Source organism: Armigeres subalbatus, chromosome 3 (assembly GCF_024139115.2).
Source record: "Armigeres subalbatus isolate Guangzhou_Male chromosome 3, GZ_Asu_2, whole genome shotgun sequence".
Classification (NCBI taxonomy): domain Eukaryota; kingdom Metazoa; phylum Arthropoda; class Insecta; order Diptera; family Culicidae; genus Armigeres; species Armigeres subalbatus.
This window is the reverse complement of record NC_085141.1, coordinates 88,998,639-89,020,921: the sequence shown is the minus strand read 5'-3', so window position 1 is coordinate 89,020,921 and position 22,283 is coordinate 88,998,639. Positions and strand designations below refer to the sequence as shown.

General features: G+C 42.5%; 1 protein-coding gene across 2 annotated transcripts in view; it reads right to left on the bottom strand.

Moving 5' to 3' along the window:
* LOC134221323 (YTH domain-containing family protein) overlaps window positions 1-22,283 on the bottom strand; it is a 67,232-nt gene that overhangs the window by 7,324 nt on the left and 37,625 nt on the right. The window contains exons 3-7 of one of the 2 annotated variants that reach the window (XM_062700521.1): window positions 12,058-12,180; window positions 11,023-11,162; window positions 9,682-10,955; window positions 8,973-9,625; window positions 8,498-8,912 (exon numbers count right to left, since the gene is read on the bottom strand). In XM_062700521.1, coding sequence (XP_062556505.1) covers window positions 8,512-8,912; window positions 8,973-9,625; window positions 9,682-10,955; window positions 11,023-11,162; window positions 12,058-12,180 — 2,591 coding nt within the window. In that variant the 3' untranslated portion in view covers window positions 8,498-8,511. The remainder of the gene's footprint in view (window positions 1-8,497; window positions 8,913-8,972; window positions 9,626-9,681; window positions 10,956-11,022; window positions 11,163-12,057; window positions 12,181-22,283) is intronic. The other variant, XM_062700523.1, reaches the window with a different exon arrangement.

Sequence of the window (22,283 nt, the reverse complement as noted above, 5' to 3'; positions counted from 1 at the left end):
GAAAATCCTTTGGAAGGTGTTATTCGAATGGATTATCACAGTAGCCCAAAAAATATGTTTAACTAGTCGACCCGGCAGACATTGTAGGCGAAAATGAGCGTTGTGGCCTAGGCATCCATACGAAATTTTCATTCGAATCCTAATTCCTAATTCAACCTTTTCGTACATATAAGGCCCCCGAAAACTGTCCGGCCCTGGAACCACCGAATAGCAAGAAAATGTTTTAAAGCTAGTAAATGTTTTAAAACCTAATGATTGATAATATTCGAGAGAAAAACTAACCTAAGCCTATTATATAACTGGTCACAACTGAAAACAAAATGTATTCAATAAAAGCACGACGAAACGTATTTATCCTAACTGATTGTTGATTAGCTATTTTGAATTCATTTCAGTTATCATTTTTGTTAAGTTGACTTGTAATTCAACCAGAATGATAACAATTCTAGTTATCAATATAACTGGATAATTAAGTTTGTTATAAATAATTTATTCTGCTTTGCACTCTGTCCCGCCGACTGTTACTTACATAAATGGTCATGGCATCATGATTTGATTATATAAATAGTCTTCAGTCAATTCAAGATCGTAGAAAGCGTAGTGTTGTTCTCTTTTGTTCCTCAAGAAAGCGTAATTGGGTGAGTGTCTAGAGACGACGCCGTACAATCACTCGATTCGAGTTCGAATCCCAGTGAATGCCAACATTTTTTTCAATGCGTAACGAAGTCGGCAAAGAAGATTTAACTATTTTGGTCGATAAAACAGTGATGGCTGATAACTAAATAATAACTAAATTAGTTATTTGAGTAAATAACATGTATAACAAAATGTGTTATCAATTTGGTATCAGTAATAACCTAATTTGTTTTCAAGTAGTTATTTCAGGAACAAAATTCTGGTATCATTTTTGTTATGTTGGCTGTTAATTCAGCCAAAATGATAACAAGTTCAGTTATCAATATGTTCGATAACCGGATAATAGAATTTGTTATCAATTAGTTCTTCATTTTTGCTCGCTATAGTATACTATTCCCCAGAAAACCGTTACCCATAAACCATACCCCAGAATGAACCGTTCTCCAGAAAATAGAATATATAGATGAAAAATATTACATTTTCTTGATTTCTTATTAAACAGCGTAAGACCATACAATTATACACAAATAATGGAGCATACAATTGTACATACATAAAAGCATTTATCTTGATGAGTTGGATGTGCAAGGGCCATTATAATATTTGTTCGAAACTACAGTTTTAAATACGATGGGCTTTATGAAAAGATATTTCAGTTACAAGATAAAGATTGTCGCTGCGGTTCCCTTTGTTCTGCTGTCCGAAACATGTTGGGTACCGAACTGTCAAACCGTAAGTATTTTTCCTTCATTGACATTTAGCACCCTATCCTCGTCAGCAAAAAAAGTTCCGTACAGCGACGACAACGAGAATCTTTTGGGCTTATTCTACGAGTGGAGTGACGTGAGATTGCTCGAATGACGTGAGAAGAGTCGTATGGCCCCATTTGAATAACATGGTCACCTCACGTGAGAATTGCTAAAATCGACTCACCTCACGTCACTCGACTCGTAGAATAAGCCCATTTATCTTGTAACTAAAATATCTTTTTTTTTCAATTCAATTAATTTTTTTTTTTAGCTTTACATTGGTGCAGTTATTATCCAAAGCTGAGTTATGGACTCCCTTTCAAGCAGCTCATTAATTCTACAGGCAGGCTGTGCTGGTATTATAGTTACCAATGATACAATTAAACATATTGATAGAAAAAAGTTAAAAAAAACCTTCGTAATAGCAAAAAAGGATAGGGATAGTTAAAGGAAAGAGAAAAAAATGAACTATTCTAATATCACAGACTACAGACTCAGAGCCTCCAGCAAAGGGTTTGCTGAGGAGGTACATCCCATCCAAAACTTTGGAAGTGGAACCAACTCTGTGGAACCATTCGTTGATTTCTTCAATTTTCGCGATCCTGTGGACGTCTTCAGTAGGGTGAAAAGGGTCCAAGTTGAGCATCATCTTTAGAGTTCGATTCTGCTTCACCTGGAGTTTCCTCTTGTGACTCTCAGCGCAGTCATCTTCTTCTTCTTCTTATTGGCATTACATCCCCACACTGGGACAGAGCCGCCTCGCAGCTTAGTGTTCATTAAGCACTACCACAGTTATTAACTGCGAGGTTTCTAAGCCAGGTTACCATTTTTGCATTCGTATATCATGAGGCTAACACGATGATACTTTTATGCCCAGGGAAGTCGAGACAATTTCCAATCCGAAAATTGCCTAGACCGACGCCGGGAATCGAACCCAGCCACCCTCAGCATGGTCTTGCTTTGTAGCCGCGCGCCTTACCGCCCCCCCCAGCGCAGTCATACCAGGCTGGAAATCCGTAAGTTATTGCTGGCTTAAATACCGTCTTGTAGATTAGCAGTTTCGAGTTGACGTCTAGATGTGAGCGCCTGTTAACCAGCGGGTACAGTAGTCTGGTAAGTTTGTCGCATTTACTCAGGGTCTTCTTGATGTGGGTGGCGAACGTGAGTTTGCGATCGAAAGTAAGCCCTAGATATCTCGCGTCGTCCGACCAAGGGATTTGGCGTCCGCATACGGCAATTTCACACTGAGGAAGCTTTTGCGGACTGCGTTTGCGAGTGAAAAAGATTGCCTGCGATTTATCCGCATTGGTTTTAATCTTCCACCTATTTTGGTAGTTTTCGATCGCGTTTTGAGCTGATTGGAGTTTGGTGGTTACAACGATCGGGTCGGAATCCGATGCAATGTATCCCGTATCGTCAGCAAAGAGGAAGTACTTTACATCGTCGAGCATCACCAGGTGAAGATGTTATACAGCGTGGGACTCAGGACAGCCCCTTGTGGTACACCAAAGGGTACATTGCGCCGGCTTGATGAATGCCCATTCACAGACACGTGATAACTGCGGTTTAGCAGGAAAGAACGGATCATTTTTAGGACGTAAAGTGGGAAGTTCCCACGTTTCATTTTGTGTAGAATTCCTTCCTGCCACACAGAATCGTACGCTTTTTCGACGTCCAAAAGCACCATGCCTGAAGACCTGCCTCGCGTGAAGTTGGTACGTATCTCCTTTACAAGGCGCACAAGTTGATGGTTGGTGGAGTGTCCTTTTTTAAAACCAAACTGTTCGTCAGGAATAATGTGGGTGTTTTCCAGGTGTTGCTCGATGCGTATTAGAATCACTCGTTCGAGCAGTTTGCTGAAAGTGGGCAGCAGACTTATTGGCCTGTAATTGGACGCGTCCGTAGAGTCCTTATTGGGCTTGGGAATGGCAACTACAACAGCGTGTTTCCAGCTGTTCGGAAAGTATCCAAGTCTAATGCAAGCGGAGAAGATTTTGGCGAGGAAGATGTGCGCTTTTCGGGGCAGTTTTTTGAGCACACAGTTACGGATGTTATCTTGGCCTGGAAACTTTTTGGATTTAGGGCTTCGTATGGGTGAGCATCAGTCAGCTGTGTGTGGTCGATGAATGCGATTGACTCGTTCACCGTGGTAGTAGTTTCAGGATCATCTGCCATTTGATTGGAATGTGCGAAGCTCGTGGCTAGTAGCTGCGCTTTCTCTGTGGGAGAGGCTATGATGTTGTCACCTTGTCGCAAGAGGGGACTGTATTCAGAGGTTTTCCGCAGCGCCTTAGTGATCCGCCAGAGGGTGTCGCGGTTGGCGTTCAGTGCGCTAAGGGTTTCTTTGAACTTTTTAAAATTGGCTTGATCGCACTCCTCGCGAATCCTGCGGTTCAGTGCCGTTACGATGTCCTGATGGATGGGATCTCGTCGACGTTTGTTACGCAAAGCGATCAATCTTCGGGTGTCATCTAGAATCGTTGCGACCTGATAGACGCGTTGCTGGAATTCAGGAACCGAAACAGCTTCTCCTTCTAGTATGCTCGTCGTCAGGTATTCAATAGCAGCATCAATCTGTTCTTCGTTGGTCAAATTGGTGGTGGCTGGGTCTAACAAGTCCAACTTTGAGTTGATCTCGCGTTGAAAACGAGGGCAATTCGCATGGGCGTAATTGCGAAATTTCGGTATATTATATTCAGTTCGGTTGGAGCTGATCGGCTAATGTTGAACAGTACCGGGAGGTGGTCCGATTACAGTTCGTTTAAAGTGACCGGCTAACTCATGTCCAGTAGGTTATTGGAAAGTGCCAGATCCAATGTAGATGGCCGACCACGACCAGCGGGATGGAAAGTGAAGGAGTCCGGGAAATGGATGAAGAAGTTACGACTAGCTGCTTCCTGACATAGTAGTGTACCTGTTTTGTTAGCCTTTGAACAGTTCCAATGGCGGTGACGCGCATTCAGATCGCCCACTAAGAAAAATGGGTCGGCTCTTCTGGTGAGAGTGGAAATGTCACGACGATACTGTGTCCAGACCGACCGTCGTTTCGCTCCCGGAAAATAGGCGGCTATTATGTGTATATTTTTATTCACAGAGTTGATCGAGATACCCACACTTTCGATGACCTTGGTTAAAACGTTGAGATCGGAAAATTTGATCCCCCTTCGGATCGCAATTAGAACACCTCCTCCTCTGTCAGCATCATTAGAGGTTCGGTCGAACCGAACGCACACTAAACTTGGGTGGAAAAATGAATGTTTTTGTTGCAACCATGTTTCGGTCACGATTCCGACATCCACATTGTGACGTTGCAAGAAGTCGAAAAACTCCAGTTTCTTTAAAACATTTCTCTCGCCAGAGCAAGAAATTCTGACATTGTGAATAGATTGCTGTTGTTTGTTTGGCCTTGAAGCACATGGGCATATGAGCTTCCGAGTAACTACTCGAAGATAACGGAGAAAAAATCGATAAAAGAGGACCGCGAAAAATCCGGTTTGTTTACTTGGTGCAACAGGGTTGCCAGTCTATGTAAAATATCTTTTGCTTTATGGCATGCAGGCATAATGACCATGGTCAAAACATAAAGAGTGAATTTCTTTTTGTTTTGAAACACGCATTGATTGAGGAAACAACTCGACAAACATTGGAAACTGTTAAAGTGCTTATTTCGTTCAACATAAGCTTCTTCAGCTTAAAAACAAGCTTATTCATTTACAATGTTATGAAAACTCATATGTATGTTTTCATAACATTGTAAATTAACGTCAAAGTCGGGTGGTTTAATCCCCGGAAATAGGCAATTAACTTTGATTGAACTAGCTTATTCAGCTTAAATTGTTTGTTGGGAAATACCACCCACTCACGACACACGTATATGTCCGGAATAAGGCAAATAAGTCGATAATGTTTTCTTTTGAAAAGCGCATTTTCCCGGAATAAGGAAAATGAATCTATAATTTTTTTAGTGTAACGCACGCGTGTGTCCAAAATAAGGCACATGAATAGATGACTTTTTTTTGTTTTACGGCATTGGCGAGGAATATGGTAACAAAGGTTAACGGAATAAGGTTAACGAATAGATGATTGCTACTTTTAAAATATGCATTTACATATGCATATGACACGTCGAAAGATCTGGTATCGGTATTGATCATTTGCGCCTGGTCTGGTATCGGTATTGATCATTTGAACATTCGAGTCATTGAAACTTGCACACTGAGAATGCTTGAACAATCCCAGTTTATCATTCAGTTGATTTCTTGTGCAATTTTACTGATTCTGGACAATCACGGAGTAGCAACTCTAACTATACATGGGTCTACTACGAAAGGCCGAATCACAAAAGGCCGAATCACGAATGGCCGAATTACAAAAGGCCGAAAGCAAAAAAGGCCGAATGAACAAAAGGCCGAAACCACAAAAGGCCGAAATCACATAAGGCCGAATCACAAAAGGCCGAAACCACAAAAGGCCGAATCACAAAAAGCCGAATAAAATCGGCAGACCAACAAAGTGGACCGGAGCGCGCGCGCTCGCTCCGGTCCACTTTGTTGGTCTGCCGATTTTATTCAGACGTTTTTTTATTCAAATACTTAATATAATTTAGAATATGCGTATTATTTTGTGATTTCTCAGTGAAGTCTTGTGAAGTCAGTTTCTTTCAAATTGGGAAAAAATGATATGCATTGAGGAACACCGCGTTACTGCAAGTTATACAGCTTTTGGTCAAAAGCATAATAATTGAAAAAAGTCTATTTTGTTTAGCTTCTGATGTCGCAATTAGATCATGAGTAGTGCGCATCATTAGCACAATGCTCAACCATGCATCATGAAGCGCACAACTCCTACATTGATGCAAATCGGCAATTCGATTCTGTGAGCCATGAATCCGGTGGAATTTAACTCGGGCTCTCGGGCTCCGTTACTTTAAAGTGATAATATTTATCCGTATGTTCATGCTTTCATTACTGCAATGAAGATTGATCTATTATGCAATATATAAGGAATCAAATTGACTCTGTAAACACCGTCATACAACTTCTTTCAATTGAAAGATTGAGCTTCGACGTTGAACTGACGTTAAATACCTCAACTGAATAAGATTGATTAAGATCGCTGCTAGTAGTTGCAAAACACGTGGACAAGTTTTTCTTAATAGGGCAGCATAATATAAGTAAACGTAAATTTGCCAATATTCCAAGTTCTCTTAATTGAAAGATTGAAACTTTTTGTAATGATTCGGCCTTTTGTGGTTCGGCCTTCTGGGTTTTCGGCCTTTTGTGGTATGCTAGAACATTTTCGGCCTTTTGTGATTCGGCCTTCTGTGGTTCGGCCTTTTGTGATTCGGCCTTTTGTACTGATCCCCTATACATATGTGTAGTCAATCAAAGCTAAGCTAAGCTAACTGTCCGTATGTACATAAGAATCCCAGCAAACATGGGACAAATATGCATATGATGGCAGTATAGGAGAATCCACATAAAGGTTACTTTTAGCATTTGCCGGGAATAAGGCTTATATCATAAATGGATGCTGGACGCACACATTTGCTGATACTTTGACTTTTTTAAGCATGCGTTTAGTGTTTCATTGCAGATTCTATTTTTTTCTGGGAAGTTTGCTTATATCAGTTAGGTAGAAGCGAACATTCATGTCATTCGTTCAACGACGTGAATGTATGTAATAGGTTCCATTTTTTCAATGATTGATTAAGGTTTATAGAAATCAAATATTTTTTCTTCATTACAGAAATCTATTTTAAGGCATAGGGTGCTTGGTGGCCTTGTGTCACTGCTTCTGCCTCATAAGCAGGAGATTAAGGGTTTGATCCCTGGCCCTTTCCAATTTCCTATTAGATAATTTTCATTAATCATATAACTCAATCTCTTTGCAAATCAAATTCTCATTGCTAGCAAGTATGATTCTAAATATAGAATTGTTATAAAAAAAAAAGCTGCCTGTTACTTAGTAGCAGTAAATAAAATGTAAAAATAGATTGGTATTCATTTGTACCCGCATACGAATGCTATATACGGTTGCTATGCTCGTGCAGGCCTCATACAAGTAAGAATGTGTGAGGTTGATGTGCGGGTAGCGATGGTATGGTAGACGTGTGCGTGGTATTAGAATCCAATAGCATTCAAATTCTAATTGTAAAAAAATGAATCCCATGAGAATTTACTTTAATACTTTCTCATTACTCTAGTACTTTTAATTCTCATTCATATATTCCTATCCCATAGATCGCATCACTTACCAAAGTGAATCCAGATAATATATCCCTTCATACTAACACAATATCCTATCCTAAGACTATCGTGGAGATGCAGAGGTATACTCGGTCTCTAGTAGCAACGAGAGTTGAACTAATAATCCTTCCTTCCCTTGATGACCGTAAGGACGTGGCCGGCGCCGTAATTGACTAAGTAAAATGCATTGAATTTCCGAAATTTGCACATTGAGAATGATAGCTAAACCCAAACTCCATTCAATTGGTTCCCTGTGCAATTTCGCAAGTTCCAGTCAATCACGGAGTAGCAACTACGAATTGTACGGTTATCCTGCTCATGCTCATGCTCATTACAAAAAATCGGGGATATGGTGCATTCTGGAGAATGATTCAGTCAGTTGAATGGTACATTCTGGGGAGTAGTTTTCAGGGGAACGATTTCCTGAGGAATAGTTTTTTGGGGAATGTTATAGAATCGGAACTAAACATATTTTGAAAATAACACGTTATAGACCAAATCCGAAACAGTTTTCCTAAATAATATAATCGAAGATACGGAACATTTTTATATGATTAGCAGCTATTACAGGATGCTATCTAAGGATCCTATGAAAGTTGAAAAATTCATTATCCTTATAAAAGTCTGTCCGGAATAGAAAATTTATGGATGAGATCCAAAAAATATATATTATCCATCCTTCAATTGAACCGGGTTACACATGTAATTCTAATTTAAACGATCACCCTTCTGATGATCCCAAAACAAAAGATACTCCAGGCGGATATAGTATGAGTTTCTTGGTGTTACTGGAAGGAATCACTCTGTTACTATAAAACTGCCCAAAGCGACTACGTAAAAAAATCCATATAAAAAAACACCTACCTTAGTTTGACGTCTTAGTTACCCACCCGGTAATTATCTCTCGAATCGCCACGATAGCCGCCACCACCACCACCACCGCCGCTAGTACTGTCCAATCCATCCCGAGAGCCCCCGTCAGCGTCCATTCGACTGGCACCGCGATCCATTCCGTCACGTGATCTGAATCCACCATCTCTATCCCGGTAATCATTCCGACCGCGGTTGTCATCACCCCTACCGTAGTAATCGCGATTCGGGCGACCGTAGCTTCGTTGATAACCACCTCCCTCGTGGCCATCCCTGGAGTAGTTGCTACCACCGTCCCGATCGTCGCCACTGTTGCTACCATTTCCGCTAGCGTTATTGTTTCGCCTATCGTAACTTTGGTACCCACCTCGGCCTCCGTCCTGATTGTACTGATTACGGTTATAGCCACCTAAAATAATATCCGCTGAGCATTAACAAAAACTTACCGAACAAAAATAATTACCCTTACCATAGCTTTTGTTGTAACCGCTCTGGTAATCTCTGCCATAGCCGCCCCGGTTGTAACTATCACCGCCGCCATCGCGATCGTTATACTTATTGTAGTTGTTGTGATATTTGCTCGGAGCATCGTACCCTCCGCCGTACTGCTGCGGTCGATACGATGGCTGCGGGTCATGCTTCTTGGTGTTCTCCTCCAGCTGTCGCTGCTCGTAATGGATAAAATCATCGAATATCGACATGGTGTGCTTGAAGCCGTGGATAATCTTCAACGCTTGGATTCCCTTTGCATTGGGCACCTCCTGGGTGTCGCGCGAATTTGTGATGGGCTTATTTTCGTTATTCTCCAACCGGACCTGCCTCAGCTGCGCATTTGGGACGTCTTTGACGTAGATCCAGCGCACCTTGAACGTGCCCTTCCACTTGTCCTGGGACCAAACGTTGGATACGGAATTGTAATCGACGGCCGTCATCATCTGTGCAATGCCACAGAAGTGTCCCGACCCATTCACGGAGAAGAACAAATACACCATGCCTCCTTTTTCTTCGCGTTCGCGATATGCCTGATCCAACCGTTGGTTGCCATGTTCGGTTGAGCACCAAATCTCGTACTTGATGCTTCGGTGGATGTCATCCTCCGAGTACGATTTGATTACGAAGAATCTGGAAGATTTTCAATTGAGAAAACCGTAAATGATAAAAATAGACATTGTTCTTACCTGGCCAAGTTTGCCGTGTCGAGCATATCAAGATTGTTCGGATTGTAGTTGTTTTTGTTCTGCAACTGGTTGAGGATTGCCGTCGGAGGGTTTGCCGAGGCAGCTTCGCCGCCACTAGGCGTAGGAGAGAGTGGCGGATGAACCGGTGGCTGCTGCGTAGATTGTTGTGGCGGTTGTACAACTGGTTGAGGCTGTACAGGTGGCGGTGTTTGTTGTGGTTGCTGCTGTTGTTGTTGTTGTTGTTGTTGCTGTTGTTGTGGAGGTGCCATTGACTGTGGCGGCTGTTGAGATACCTGGTTATCTTGATTATAGTTACTAGGCCCATTGCTTGGTCCTCTTCTGTTGTCGTCTTGCGGCATGCGATGCTGAGGTGGTGGCTGCTGATAGCTTCCACGTTCATTTGACGGTTGCTGCTGCTGCTGGTGATGAGCTGGCGGTGGTTCATGATGATTTTGGTTCTGCCGAGAGTGGTGATGCTGCATTGCTGGTGGCTGCTGATGGTATGGCGGAGGTTGATGGTAGCTCTGGCCACCGTGTTGGTTCATCGCTGGTGGCGGTCCTGAATAGTTACCGCGGCTGTTATGCTGCGGTCTATCCTGGTGGTACTGGCGTTGATCAGTTCGCTGTGGATGGTGCTGTTGGGCCACCATCCCCGATTGGTTCTGTTGATGTTGGGGTTGCTGTGACTGTTGGGGCTGCTGTTGCTGGGGAAGGGGGTTTTGAGCTTGACCAGGTGTTGGCCAACGAGAGTTCTGCACTCCTGGTGGTGGTCCCATGTTCTGTTGTTGCTGATACTGCTGCTGATGATGTGGATGGTGTCTTCCGCTGCCACCGTCGTGACCGGCTCCGCCCATCATTGAGGCATTATTGGGGCCACTCTTTCCAACGGTTGGTGGTTCTGCAAGCGGAGACGGTTCAACCACCGGCGGGGGGACAATTGGCGGCGGAGTAGGCGTGGGTACCATCGCATTAGGTCCGTTCTTGGACGGTGAGTCCCAGGTGCCGATGTCCATGTTGTGTTTGCCGGGAACCATTGGTGGTGGGGGCATACCGGGGCCCTTCTTCTTCACCGTTGTACTCGTGGTGTTCACTTGCGGTTTAGCCGGTTGGGATGCAATCGACGCCCAAGTCATCTTTTTGGGAGCTTCCTTCTGCTGCTGGTGATGTTGATCCGATTTGGATAGTGAATTGTTGCCATGCGAGGAGTGATGGTTGCCGTCTCTGTTTTGGCGCATCGAGCCGAGGCCCAGTCCCTGCATTCCTTGCTCAACATTCTACAGAGGGTTTTAACACTGTTATTGTTTGACCACAATGGATTATGCATTAATTGTTACAACTTACCTTAATTCCATCGTGATAGGCTCCCTGATTCCGGTGGTAATAATCATCGTACTGCTTTCTTTGCGATTGTCCTCCGGCACCAGCACCAGCATGACCGTGGCTCACTTGTTGCGATCCCCATGAGTTATTGTAATCATTTCCTGTTTGTCACAGAAAAGAGACTTATATTAGTAATTTTATAGAACAAGTATCGTATGGTGCAATATTTGCAAAATGGATATAAAATGTTGCTGTGAATTTCAGTGTGCATTGTATCTAAAATAGTTGTAATGAGTCAAAAATTATATATGAACAAAAAGTTGGTTTTCAATTATTCGTACGTTATCGTTTAGCGCTTCGGTTCCCTCTTTCGATGCAAAGGGTTATAAGTTTTTGAAATGTAGTTTACATGCAAAGTATTGAAGTATCTTCTTTTAGTAATATTTTCACATATCACTATCAGTGCATTTTAAACTGAATGAAATGTCATATTTTATTATAAATCGCGCCTCAACAGCAGTTTTATCGCTGCGATCGTTGCGCAATTTCTTACGATGCTATTAGCCAACTTTACGCGAAGTTCGTATATTGATCAATAAGAAATTGTTGCTGTTGGCTCGGTTGGAGGTTAACGTTAAAGAGTAGGAGAAATAATTTTGTATAATCTTGTGATTATATAGTTTATTTAATGTGCAGCCATCCGGTTTAAAGAGTGAAAACTTGGAATAGTTATCACAGTCACAGATATTGAACAAACACATAAATGATGAGACGCAGAAATGAAATTCGAATAAATTCGATAATGATACCAATCTCAGAAGTATGAAACGGAAAAAAATTATGACAGTGTTTTCAATGTTTTTTTATTATCTGTTGATGAATGTATGTACCACGTGAATGTTCAAAATAAGAAAAATTATGAAACTATTCCCAGTATTATTACTGAAGCACCCCGCTAGTATTGTCAATTGATTAGTGATAGAAGTGCGTTCAGAACTTGGTGTTTGTGTTTCGTTTGTTCGTGTCAGTGAGTGCAGTTTGAGGCAAAGTACCCACCACCTATTATAGCGATACTTTCATTCCCATTCGACCAGGCCGTGGTTGTTTCGCCTACACCGCTGAACGGAGGATATTGGAACTGTGCACCCGATGTCGTCTGCTGCGAGCCATAACCATAACCTGCGCTCGACAGAAGAACAAGAATCCAGAAAAAAGGAAATGCAGAGAAGACAAAGAAGAAGAAGAAAGAGGACAAAAACTGTACAATCGACTACTATTGTTATTATTTTCATTGATGACATTTTTATAATAATAAGAGTACATTAGAGTGACAAAGAAAATAAAATATTCATAAAACAAGTTTGAAAACGGAAATAAGGCGGATTGATTTTTACAAAGTGTTTGTAAAATATTTGAGTCTTTCCTAAACATTTCAACATCCCAATTACAAATATCCGAATGTTTAAAGATGAAAACATAACATCAAAATTAAAGTTCACTACAATATTTTTTTATAACCTTCAAATCACGAATGAATTTTGATCGATTGTTATAAAATTTCACTTTTAATCTTCCTCCCTCATGTATTTTTCCTAGAATAGGTAGGGGAAAATACCTATTCTTGGCAGTCTAAGACATTCGTCAAAATGAATGATAAAAATAATGAATAATTACACTAAAACACAGGTACAGTTTAACTGGTATACATTTGTATGCTCTTTCTTTGATGATTGGTGTTCACTAAATATAACAGCTTTTACCACAAACTCAGTAATTTTAATATAAAGTAACAGGTCAACATTTCTTCTATTGGCATAGCAATTTCTATTATCAGCAATGAATTTGCTCCCTTTAGCAACTAGACATGGAAGTAGAAAATTGAAAATGTATTGGTGCCAAAAGCTGGTTGTTTATATCCTCCAGTAGTAAAATTCATTCATATTTATCGGCCGCACGCTCATCTCGCTTCACTCAATTTTGGAACAAACTTTATTGTTTATCAAAACTGGCTTAAAACAAAGCAGGAATTTTAGCCTTGGCATCAATTTTTATGTCATGTAGGGGTCGTTCAAAAATGACGTCCACAGTTTGAGGGGAGGAGGGGGGTCATGATTTTGTGACAGTGTGACCACTCGGTATACAAAAAAAGCGTGACAGAGGGGGGGGGGTCTGAAAATCTCAAAAAGTAGTGGACGTCATATTTAAATCACCTCTAGACAGATAGGCAAAAGCATTTAAACACATTGTAAAACAAATTTAACCCTTATGCGGCCAACAAAAAACAGACGTGAGTGGCAGATTGGGTAGCCGTGTTCCCAGATATTGACAATTTCATAACTTTTACCATTTTCAACCTATTTGTATAATGTTGGTGTTTTTGGAGAAGGGAACTTACATGCTTTTTGTCCGTTGCCAAGATTTACATCTTTTGTCTTTTGTAATGCCTTATAGTCGTAAGCAAAAGTCTATCAACCAGTTTCAAATATACAACTTGCTCTTTGCGGTCCTTACATGATATGTTTGTTTCATCAAAAAAAAAATCATGGTTGTTGTGTACAAGACACGACCGCTCGACGTAAACTACGTAAAACCAAATCTATACACATGAGAAGGAATTTTTGTCTGTCTGCCTTTATAGACTAGGAAACGGCATGAACATTTGTATGTAGAGGTTTTTGGGAACAATGAAGATTCTTATAATGGTATTAGACCCCTCCTCTTCTGGAAGGGGGACTCCCATATAAATGAAGTACAAATTTCTGCTTTAATCGAGAATTAATCTAAAAAAATGGAATCCAAATTTGCAAATTTCGAATACTTAGCCGTCTTTTAAATAATGTAAAAAATATATAATTAATCAATTTTAGTTGAAACGAAGCTTGTCGATTCTGGAAGTATAGTATATTAACAATATATTCCACCTCGGAAGTCTTCATATCTCGCTTAACTTTTCAAAAGGACCTATGTAACATTTTTTTCATGAATTAATTTGAGTACTGCAATCAAAATCTTTCATGTTTTCTGTTGATTGCGCTATTCAAATTAATTCATGAAAAAATGTTACTTAGGTCCTTTTGAAAAGTTAAGCGAGATATGTTGAATAATGGGCAGCTGTAGCACTGTCCTATCCAGCCGCTGGAGCCACCCCATTCTTACACTACGTTTCACAGTTGAATATTGTCTATGCGAGTCATCGCTGGAACGTCGCTGGACCGTCGCGTCGCTCAACCAGCGAGCGCTTTCCAGTTTGGTGCTGCGGCGACGCATTGAATTTGCCTGCGTCGCTAGAGCACTTACTGGAAAGGGTCGCCAGCGACCAGCGACGTTTCAGTCGAGCGACGTAGTTGAGACAATTTCATACATGTTCTTGATTTTAACTGCATCGACAATAATAGATAATACCCTAAAAGTAGGCAATTATTTATGGTTGAAATGCGCTATGTAGGAATGAGAATGGTTATGATTTTTTTGATGAGCTTAGAAATTCGCCATTCCAGTTCGAGACAGCAACACGTACGGACGTGTTTTTTGCTCGCGCATTTTTTCGAAGTGTTTTTTTCTCGTTCTTTCGCTGTTTACGTTTTCGCTTGTCGCGTTGGCGTTATTTTCTCCCGGACCCGTCATGGGAGACTCGGTGGCCGATTCGGTCGCTGGAAAAGTGCCTAAGCGCACTGCTCTTGGAGGCGCAGGTAACCCCTCAAGCAGCTTTTGCAGAGCAACGTGTTCTCGCCGTTGCCGCTTGATGACGCCGGCAATCCGCCGAAAAAGAGGAAGAAGCAGCAATCGCAGCTGCCGCAGGTGCAACCGGAGCGGAAGGAGAAGTGCCCGCCCGTGTTTGTGAAGGGCAATCCGCCGGATTTACGCCCAAAAATTCGCCAGCTGATCGCTAAGGGGCTGAAATGTACTTTTCGGCTCTGCAGCGAGGGCGTGAAAGTGATTCCAGCCAACAGGGACCATCATCAATCCGTCGTGGAGTTCCTCGAGGTCCACAAGTATGAGTACTACACTCATGACCACCCCGGCACGAAGCCGCTCAAGGCTTTGCTGCGAGGACTTCACGACATGAAGCAGAGCTTGAAAGTTGCGGACTGAAGCCAGTAGCCGTCCACAAGATCGCTCGTCACGACAAGGCGAGGAAATATCGCGACCAGCTTTACCTGATCCATCTGGAGCACGGCTCCACTACCTGGAAGGACCTGAAGCTGGTTGGCGTTATAAATTACACCGTCGTTGACTGGGAGCGATATCGGCCAGTGCACCGCGATGTCACGCAATGCACCAACTGCTTCAATTTCGGGCACGGCACCAGGAACTGCCGCATGAAGCCGCGCTGCAACAAGTGTGGCGAACCCCATCGGACGGACGAGTGCGACAAAATGGAGGTGGCCGATCCCAAGTGCGCCAACTGTGGCGACAAACATCGGGCCACCACAAAGGGCTGCCCAAAGCGAGCCGAGTTCCTGGAAATCCGGAAGAAGGCTTCCACCAGGACCATCCCGAAGAAGAACAGTGTTCCTGTAATCAACGAGGTGAACTTTCCAGCCATCCCGGCTCCCCGTCGTGTGATTCCAATACTCCCACCGCTACAGCCGCACAAGCGACTGGCAGCGGCAGCTGCATCGGTCCAAGCTCCAGCATCGTCGGCACCATCCACCAGCGAATGGCCCCCGCTTCCTCCTCCTGGGTTCCGTCGGCAGTCGGAGAACGAAGCCGTCCCACCGGATGAATCTGCCCCGCTGTACACTCCGGAGCAACTGATGCCGATCTTCGCGCAGCTCGCCACTCGACTGCGCGGCTGCAAAACCCGATTCGACCAGGTCTTCACACTTGGCATGTTCATCATTGAAAATGTCTGCTAGGGTGGGACTGGTCAACTGGACCTCTTGCTCCCTAAAGAGCAAAACAATCTTGCTGAAGGATATCCTTGAGGAGAAGGAAATAGACGTGGCGTTCATCACCGAAACGCACCTAAAACCGGAGGTGAACATCAACATCCCGGAATTCCGCATCGTGCGACTCGACCGGCCGACCAGGGAGGTGGTGTGGCCATCGCTCTTCGCTACAACATCAACTGTCGTCTGCTTCCAAGCTTCCAGCTCAGTGTCATCGAGGCCATCGGTGTCGAAATCACCACTTCGGTCGGCACAATCGCGCTCATCGCGGCGTACTGTCCAACGCAAGCCAAAGCCGGCGATGGATCATCGGCTGCCCTTCGGAGGGACATCGTCAAGCTGACGCGGAGGCAAGGCCAGTATGTCATTGCCGGCGACTTGAATGCCAAACATCAAGCCTGGGGCAACAGTCGCGGCAATCGAAACGGCACCATCTGGAGCAACGACATGGAGGAAGGCCACTACACGATCCTGAGCCCGGATTCCCCCACTCGGCTGAGTCGGTCCGGTGCCCACGCAACGCTCGACCTCTACGTAACAAACCTGAGTGACCACGTCTCGCAGCCGGTTGTATACCAGGAGCTCAGTTCGGATCACTATCCGGTGGTGGCGGAACTGGGCTCCTCGGTCAATCGGCACCAGCAGTTACGGCGGAACTACCACCGAGTAAACTGGCAGCGGTTCCAGCAGTGCGTCGATAACACCGTCGACTACGAGGTGCGTCCGGAGACGCCGGAAAGTATCGACCGCCAGCTGTGCGCTATCGAGGAGGCGATCACGGCGGCCCGAGAGCAACACGTACCGACGGCTCGGCAGGTAAGCAACTCCTTAAACATCGATACACTCACCAAAGATTTGATTCGATTGCGGAATGTCACTCGCAGGCAGTTTCAGCGTACTGGACTGCCTGAGCGAAAGGCACGCTGCAATCGAATCACAAAAATTATCAAGGCCAGAATGGTGGACCTCAAAAATAACGACTTCTCGAATAAGATCCGCACTCTCCCAGATTATGCTAAGCCGTTCTGGAAAATGACCAAAATTCTAAAATCCAAGCCTCGGCCCATTCCACCTTTGATCCCACTAGACAATAATGGCTCTAAGGATCGCTTGATAACTCCTGCAGAGAAGGTCGCTGAAATAGGTCGTCACTTCGTCAGCTCACACAATCTTGGACAGAACATCGTCAGTCCACACGAAGCAGCCGTCAACGAGCATGCTAACAACATCCATTTGATTCCCAACGACTTCTCGGAGGAGTTGGAGATCTCAACTGACGAATTGACGGCCTATATCAAATCGTCAGCGAAGAACATGAAGACCCCAGGCTTCGACAGCATCCTGAATCTCGAGCTCAAACACATGAGTGCTCCGTTCTTTGAGCACCTCTCGCTGATCTTTAATCAGTGTCTCCGGCGTAGCTACTTCCCATCGTCCTGGAAGTCAGCGAAAGTCATCCCCATCCGGAAGCCTGGGAAGGATCCTTCCTCCTCCAAAAGTTATCGACCCATCAGCCTTCTCTCAGGGTTATCCAAGCTATTCGAAAAAGCTATTCATCATCGGTTACTTGAATCTGCCGAAAATCTCAACATCTTGCTCGAGGAACAGTTTGGTTTCCGACGTGGTCGATCAACCGTACACCAACTGACTTGAGTTACCAACGTCCTCAGACGGAACAAGTTTGTCACAAAAACATCCGCCGTGGCCTTACTCGGTGTCGAGAAGGCATTCGACAATGCATGGCATGATGGCCTGGTGTATAAACTACAACGCTACAATCTTTCCAGCTACTTGGTGAAAATCATAAACAATTACCGGTCGACAAGGACATTCTGTGTCTCAATCAGCGGAACGAGTTCCAATTCGCATGACTGCTTTTCAATCTGTTCACCTCCGACATGCCAGAACCTCCAGAATGCGGTATTCTGCCTCTGTTCGCCGATGACACCTTCAACGGTGTCAGAGCGCTAGTGGCAAAACTCCAACGAGGCCTGGATGCCCTGACAGAGTACCTCTCCAGCTGGAAGATCTGTATCAACGCGGCGGAGACCCAGGTCTTCATTTTCCCCACTCCAAATCCCTAAACTTGTTCCGCCTGGGGACTGTAAAATCATCCTCAATGGCACGACCGTGGAATGGGCCAATGAGGCCGGCTACCTTGGCTTGACCCTCGACAGCAAGCTTATTTTCAGGCAACAGGTTGACAGAACGGTGACAAAGTGTAACGTCTTGTTGAAACTACTGTACCCTTTGATCAACCGCCGGTCGTCATTGTCCCTGAAAAATAAGCTTGCTGTCTACAAGCAAATCATCCTCCCTGTGATCGAATATGGCATGCCGGTCTGGGAGAGCTGCGCTAAAACCCACCACCTCAAACTTCAACGGGTCCAAAACAAATTCCTGAGGATGATCTTCAACACCCCTCCCAGGACAAGAACATCCGAGGTCCACCGTCTGGCCGGAATAAAAACCTTACATGAACGCTTTGGTGAGTGTAAAGAAAAGTTTAGGGTCCGTTGCTTGCATTCGGATCAGGCTCCAATTAGGGCGCTAGTTCCAATCTAGGTTATCAAATTTTTATTGTAAATATTAGTGTACATAGTAGTTAGGTTATCAAATTTTAAAAAACACACCAGTGCCTCCTAAAGGCCGTCATGATACATTATATTTTAAAAATTAAGTAATAGCATAATAATAATAATAATAACAATATTTGAAATTGAAGTTGGAGGGCCAAGCCGGCCGATCACTGTACATGTATAAATTGATTGTAGAACAAAAAATGTTTTAAATAAAGAAGAATTTTACTACTACTACTACTGAGCTTAGAAATTATTCAAGATGCCAAAGGAAAACGGTCCTGTCAGCCACATAAGGGTTAAACTACTACGGTGTTGCTATCACTTTTGATATAATTCATGGTCTGCGTAAAAATCTGAATAGAAGCATTTGTATTTTAACACTTTTTTTTTTAAATAAATGCCATCGCCGGATATTTTGTTCGTATTTTTGCTAAAATCAAATCACATAGAATTGTGCGTGGTATCTTTCTAGCGTGTGTTTGATATACATTACATTCTCTGATATACATACATTCTCTCGCTCTATTCCGAAGTGTGCTGCTGTCAAAGAAAACTAACAGTCCCGATTTTATTTAGTGAAACATAGATAATCAAGTGGTGATAAAGTGTAAAAAGTAGTTTACGTACTTAATTTGTCGTGTCATACGCAATAAAGAGGAGAAACAGGCGATTCAAAAAAGTAAGTAACAGTTTGCTTTTCGTGCGCTGCTTTCTTTGGCAATGCAATAATGGCAAGGATTTCGTAGGCGCAAATTTGTTTCGGTGATTAACACATCAAATCTTGCTACTTTTACACCAACAACTTATTCAAATGAAAGCTTAGACTTGAAATTGTGTGACTGAATCAAAATTATGTTCATAAATAGTGCATGTTTGCTGGAAAACGCAAATATTGTTGAGGGTGCCAAAAACTGTCGCACCCTGCCAATGCCGTATTCTACCCTATATTGATTGCGGGACGTACACCTTCTTTGGCTGATCGTTGAGTATTTGTCGTATTCAACTGTAATTCAGTAAGATATCTAGCAGACTGATGAGAAATAGACAGAAAAAATATACCAATACACAGGATTTTGTTTTTACACGATTTTTTTTTCGCTCGTATTTTTGATCGTGTGACTTCAATTTGCCACCAAACTCTTCGCAACATGTTTCAAAAAATCCAGAATAAATCAAAGAAAAATCACATGATAATTAATACACGTTGAACATTTAGGATTAGTGGAAAATTGAGAAAATGTAAATCGCGTAAAAACAAAATCCAGTGTAATTGACATAGATGACCTATTTAGATGAAGGGTGAGAAAGAATCTAATAAGCGGAAGTTGACTATAATAGTAACAAAAGGGAAAAAAAGTCTCATACTAGCAGTAGGTAATGCAATTAAATAGACATCCGCAAAGGTAATGTACGGCAGCAATCATATACTGCTGATGGTCACGCCTGATGGCCACCTTTAGCGTAGACGGTATTGTCTGTGTAGTACCAAATTACAATTCGGAAGTAGAGACTGCGTTGTTTAGTACATCTTTATGCGAATCCAGCACAATACTTCCGATGTTGGGTAATTTGTCTGTATCTCGAAAAAGTAGGACCTCATAAAATAATTGATTACTCTTCTTTCGTCTCCCTTATACAACAAAATTGTACAACAAAGAGGGCTATAATCCAATACCAAATTTTCAAAGCGACTTATCTGCTTTTGTAAACAAATATTTAAAAGTTGATTTGACGAATTTGATAGCACTCACCAATACAAACCAACACCATAAATGCGTAGGTGAAGGCTTCTGCTACCTGTTGTTTTTTGAAAATTTTGGAAATTTTTGGTATTGAATCTTACTCATGTGTGTAGTATTCGTACTTTTCAATTTAAAAAATATTTTGTGCAGATGTAGGTACTTGGCCAATTCAAGAACCACACGTTTCCTTTTTTGATGAATGGAAACCTTCCTAGTTTAGTTATATCGGCATAAAACATTTCTCTCCGCTCGCTCTAGAATCTACTTCTATAAAAAAAAACTTCATGGCTGCCGTATCCTAACGGAACTACGGAGAGGGAAAACGATCTTTTGGACAGCCTTTTCTCGTCCCCAAGGTTCATTACTCGGCCGAATTTCAGTCAAATGGCTCTATTTTCTGTAAATCATACAATTAAAACTCAACGGTTGAAAAAAAAGTACCTAATTTTAAAAGTACGTCCAACTTGATTGACGAAAAATACAGAATGATTCTTTATTACTAATCAACAGTCAAAATAACTAGGAAGTTGCTATACAACAGTAGTTCTTGACCTACTACGGTCACCACGGTACCACGGTTGAGGAACACCCAACATCACTTCTTCCCAACAAGCTAGTGCCGGTTTGGAATGCGCATCGTCCTATTGCTTCTAGTAACGTACACTGAGGAAAATGGACGTATGTTTTTCAATCAAACGCCTTATGAAAATTTGCCACAAGAAATCGGTATGAATTTCAATATGTTGCCTTATGAATGATGATTTTCATTTTAAAAAAAGTGAAGTGCGGCAGACTGGATTCGAACCATGGGCGTCGGGGTCGGGAGGCCGGTATGTAGACCACACGCCCATCGACGCTTAAGGTTTCATGACATGTCATTCAGAATGGCTGCCTTGCGGCTTATCAACACAGTCAAACAATCACCTACCCCACCCACCCCGATATGCACAGATAAATTTAATTCTTATATTGCCAACATACCTGACCATCTTCTCACTAAAAAAGTAAATCTTGAATTAGTTCAAAGTTCAATCTATGCAGCGATATAAGGATATTATCACATAGCGCTAATTTAGGGAAGATAATAAGCAAGTTAACAAAGTGAAAAAATTCCCCCCAGTAACGCACCATGCTAACGACGTCGCCGGTTTCAACACTCGGCACGTCGTCGGTAGCGTCGTATGCAAGCAATCATTGATCAGCAGCAGACAGTGATGTCGATATGAATTATTGTGAAATCATAGCAGAAACATGTAAAATATCGATAAAATTAATCAATCTTTTCCTAACGCATTAGGTATTGATGCAATAATAATATCTTATTGAGTCTGTTTTGAAGTGCGTTGTAAAAATTGAAAAATCGGAGCAAAAAATGATCTTGTTATTGGTGCGTTTGAGCAGCTGGCAACAACGGTTGAGGATGTAAACATAAACAGCCAGCATCGTGAAAACATAATCCATGATAATTCACCTAAATCAAAGAAAAACTAATGCTTTTCTAACAAATTCCATCAGCGAATCCCATACTTAGACTGTATTGATTATTACTGCGCCTAAATTGGGTTGAATTCTTGCGAATGCGTGCAATGTTTACTGTTGTCGGATGTTAACAAAAAATTAATCCCACGTGCATGCATACTGAATTGGTATTGGAAGTTTCCACCACTACAAATATACAGTTGATGATTCTTATGGCACAATTACATACAAATTTGAGTGTCACAACGCTTCACCTTAAATACTCGGGAAGGTAACTGCGTATAAGATGCACTGCTGGTGGAGTAATCTCTCCAAGATTCATAGGGCGCCAGTTATGAATTTCGATAGTCCAGTTCGCTGAGTGTATGTTCCATCCTCACGATAGTGGCCTCGTTGTGGTAATGCTGGAACTGAATCTTCGAAATTATCATCTTCTGCCGACACATATCCATCATCGGGAACAACTTGACCTTGAGCTCGATCAACAATTTCGCATTTATCACAATCATCGGCTTCTTAATCATCTTAGTTGTATTTTAGCAATCGATGAGTTCTCCTTATGAAGGTACCAAGTTCTGTTGCATATA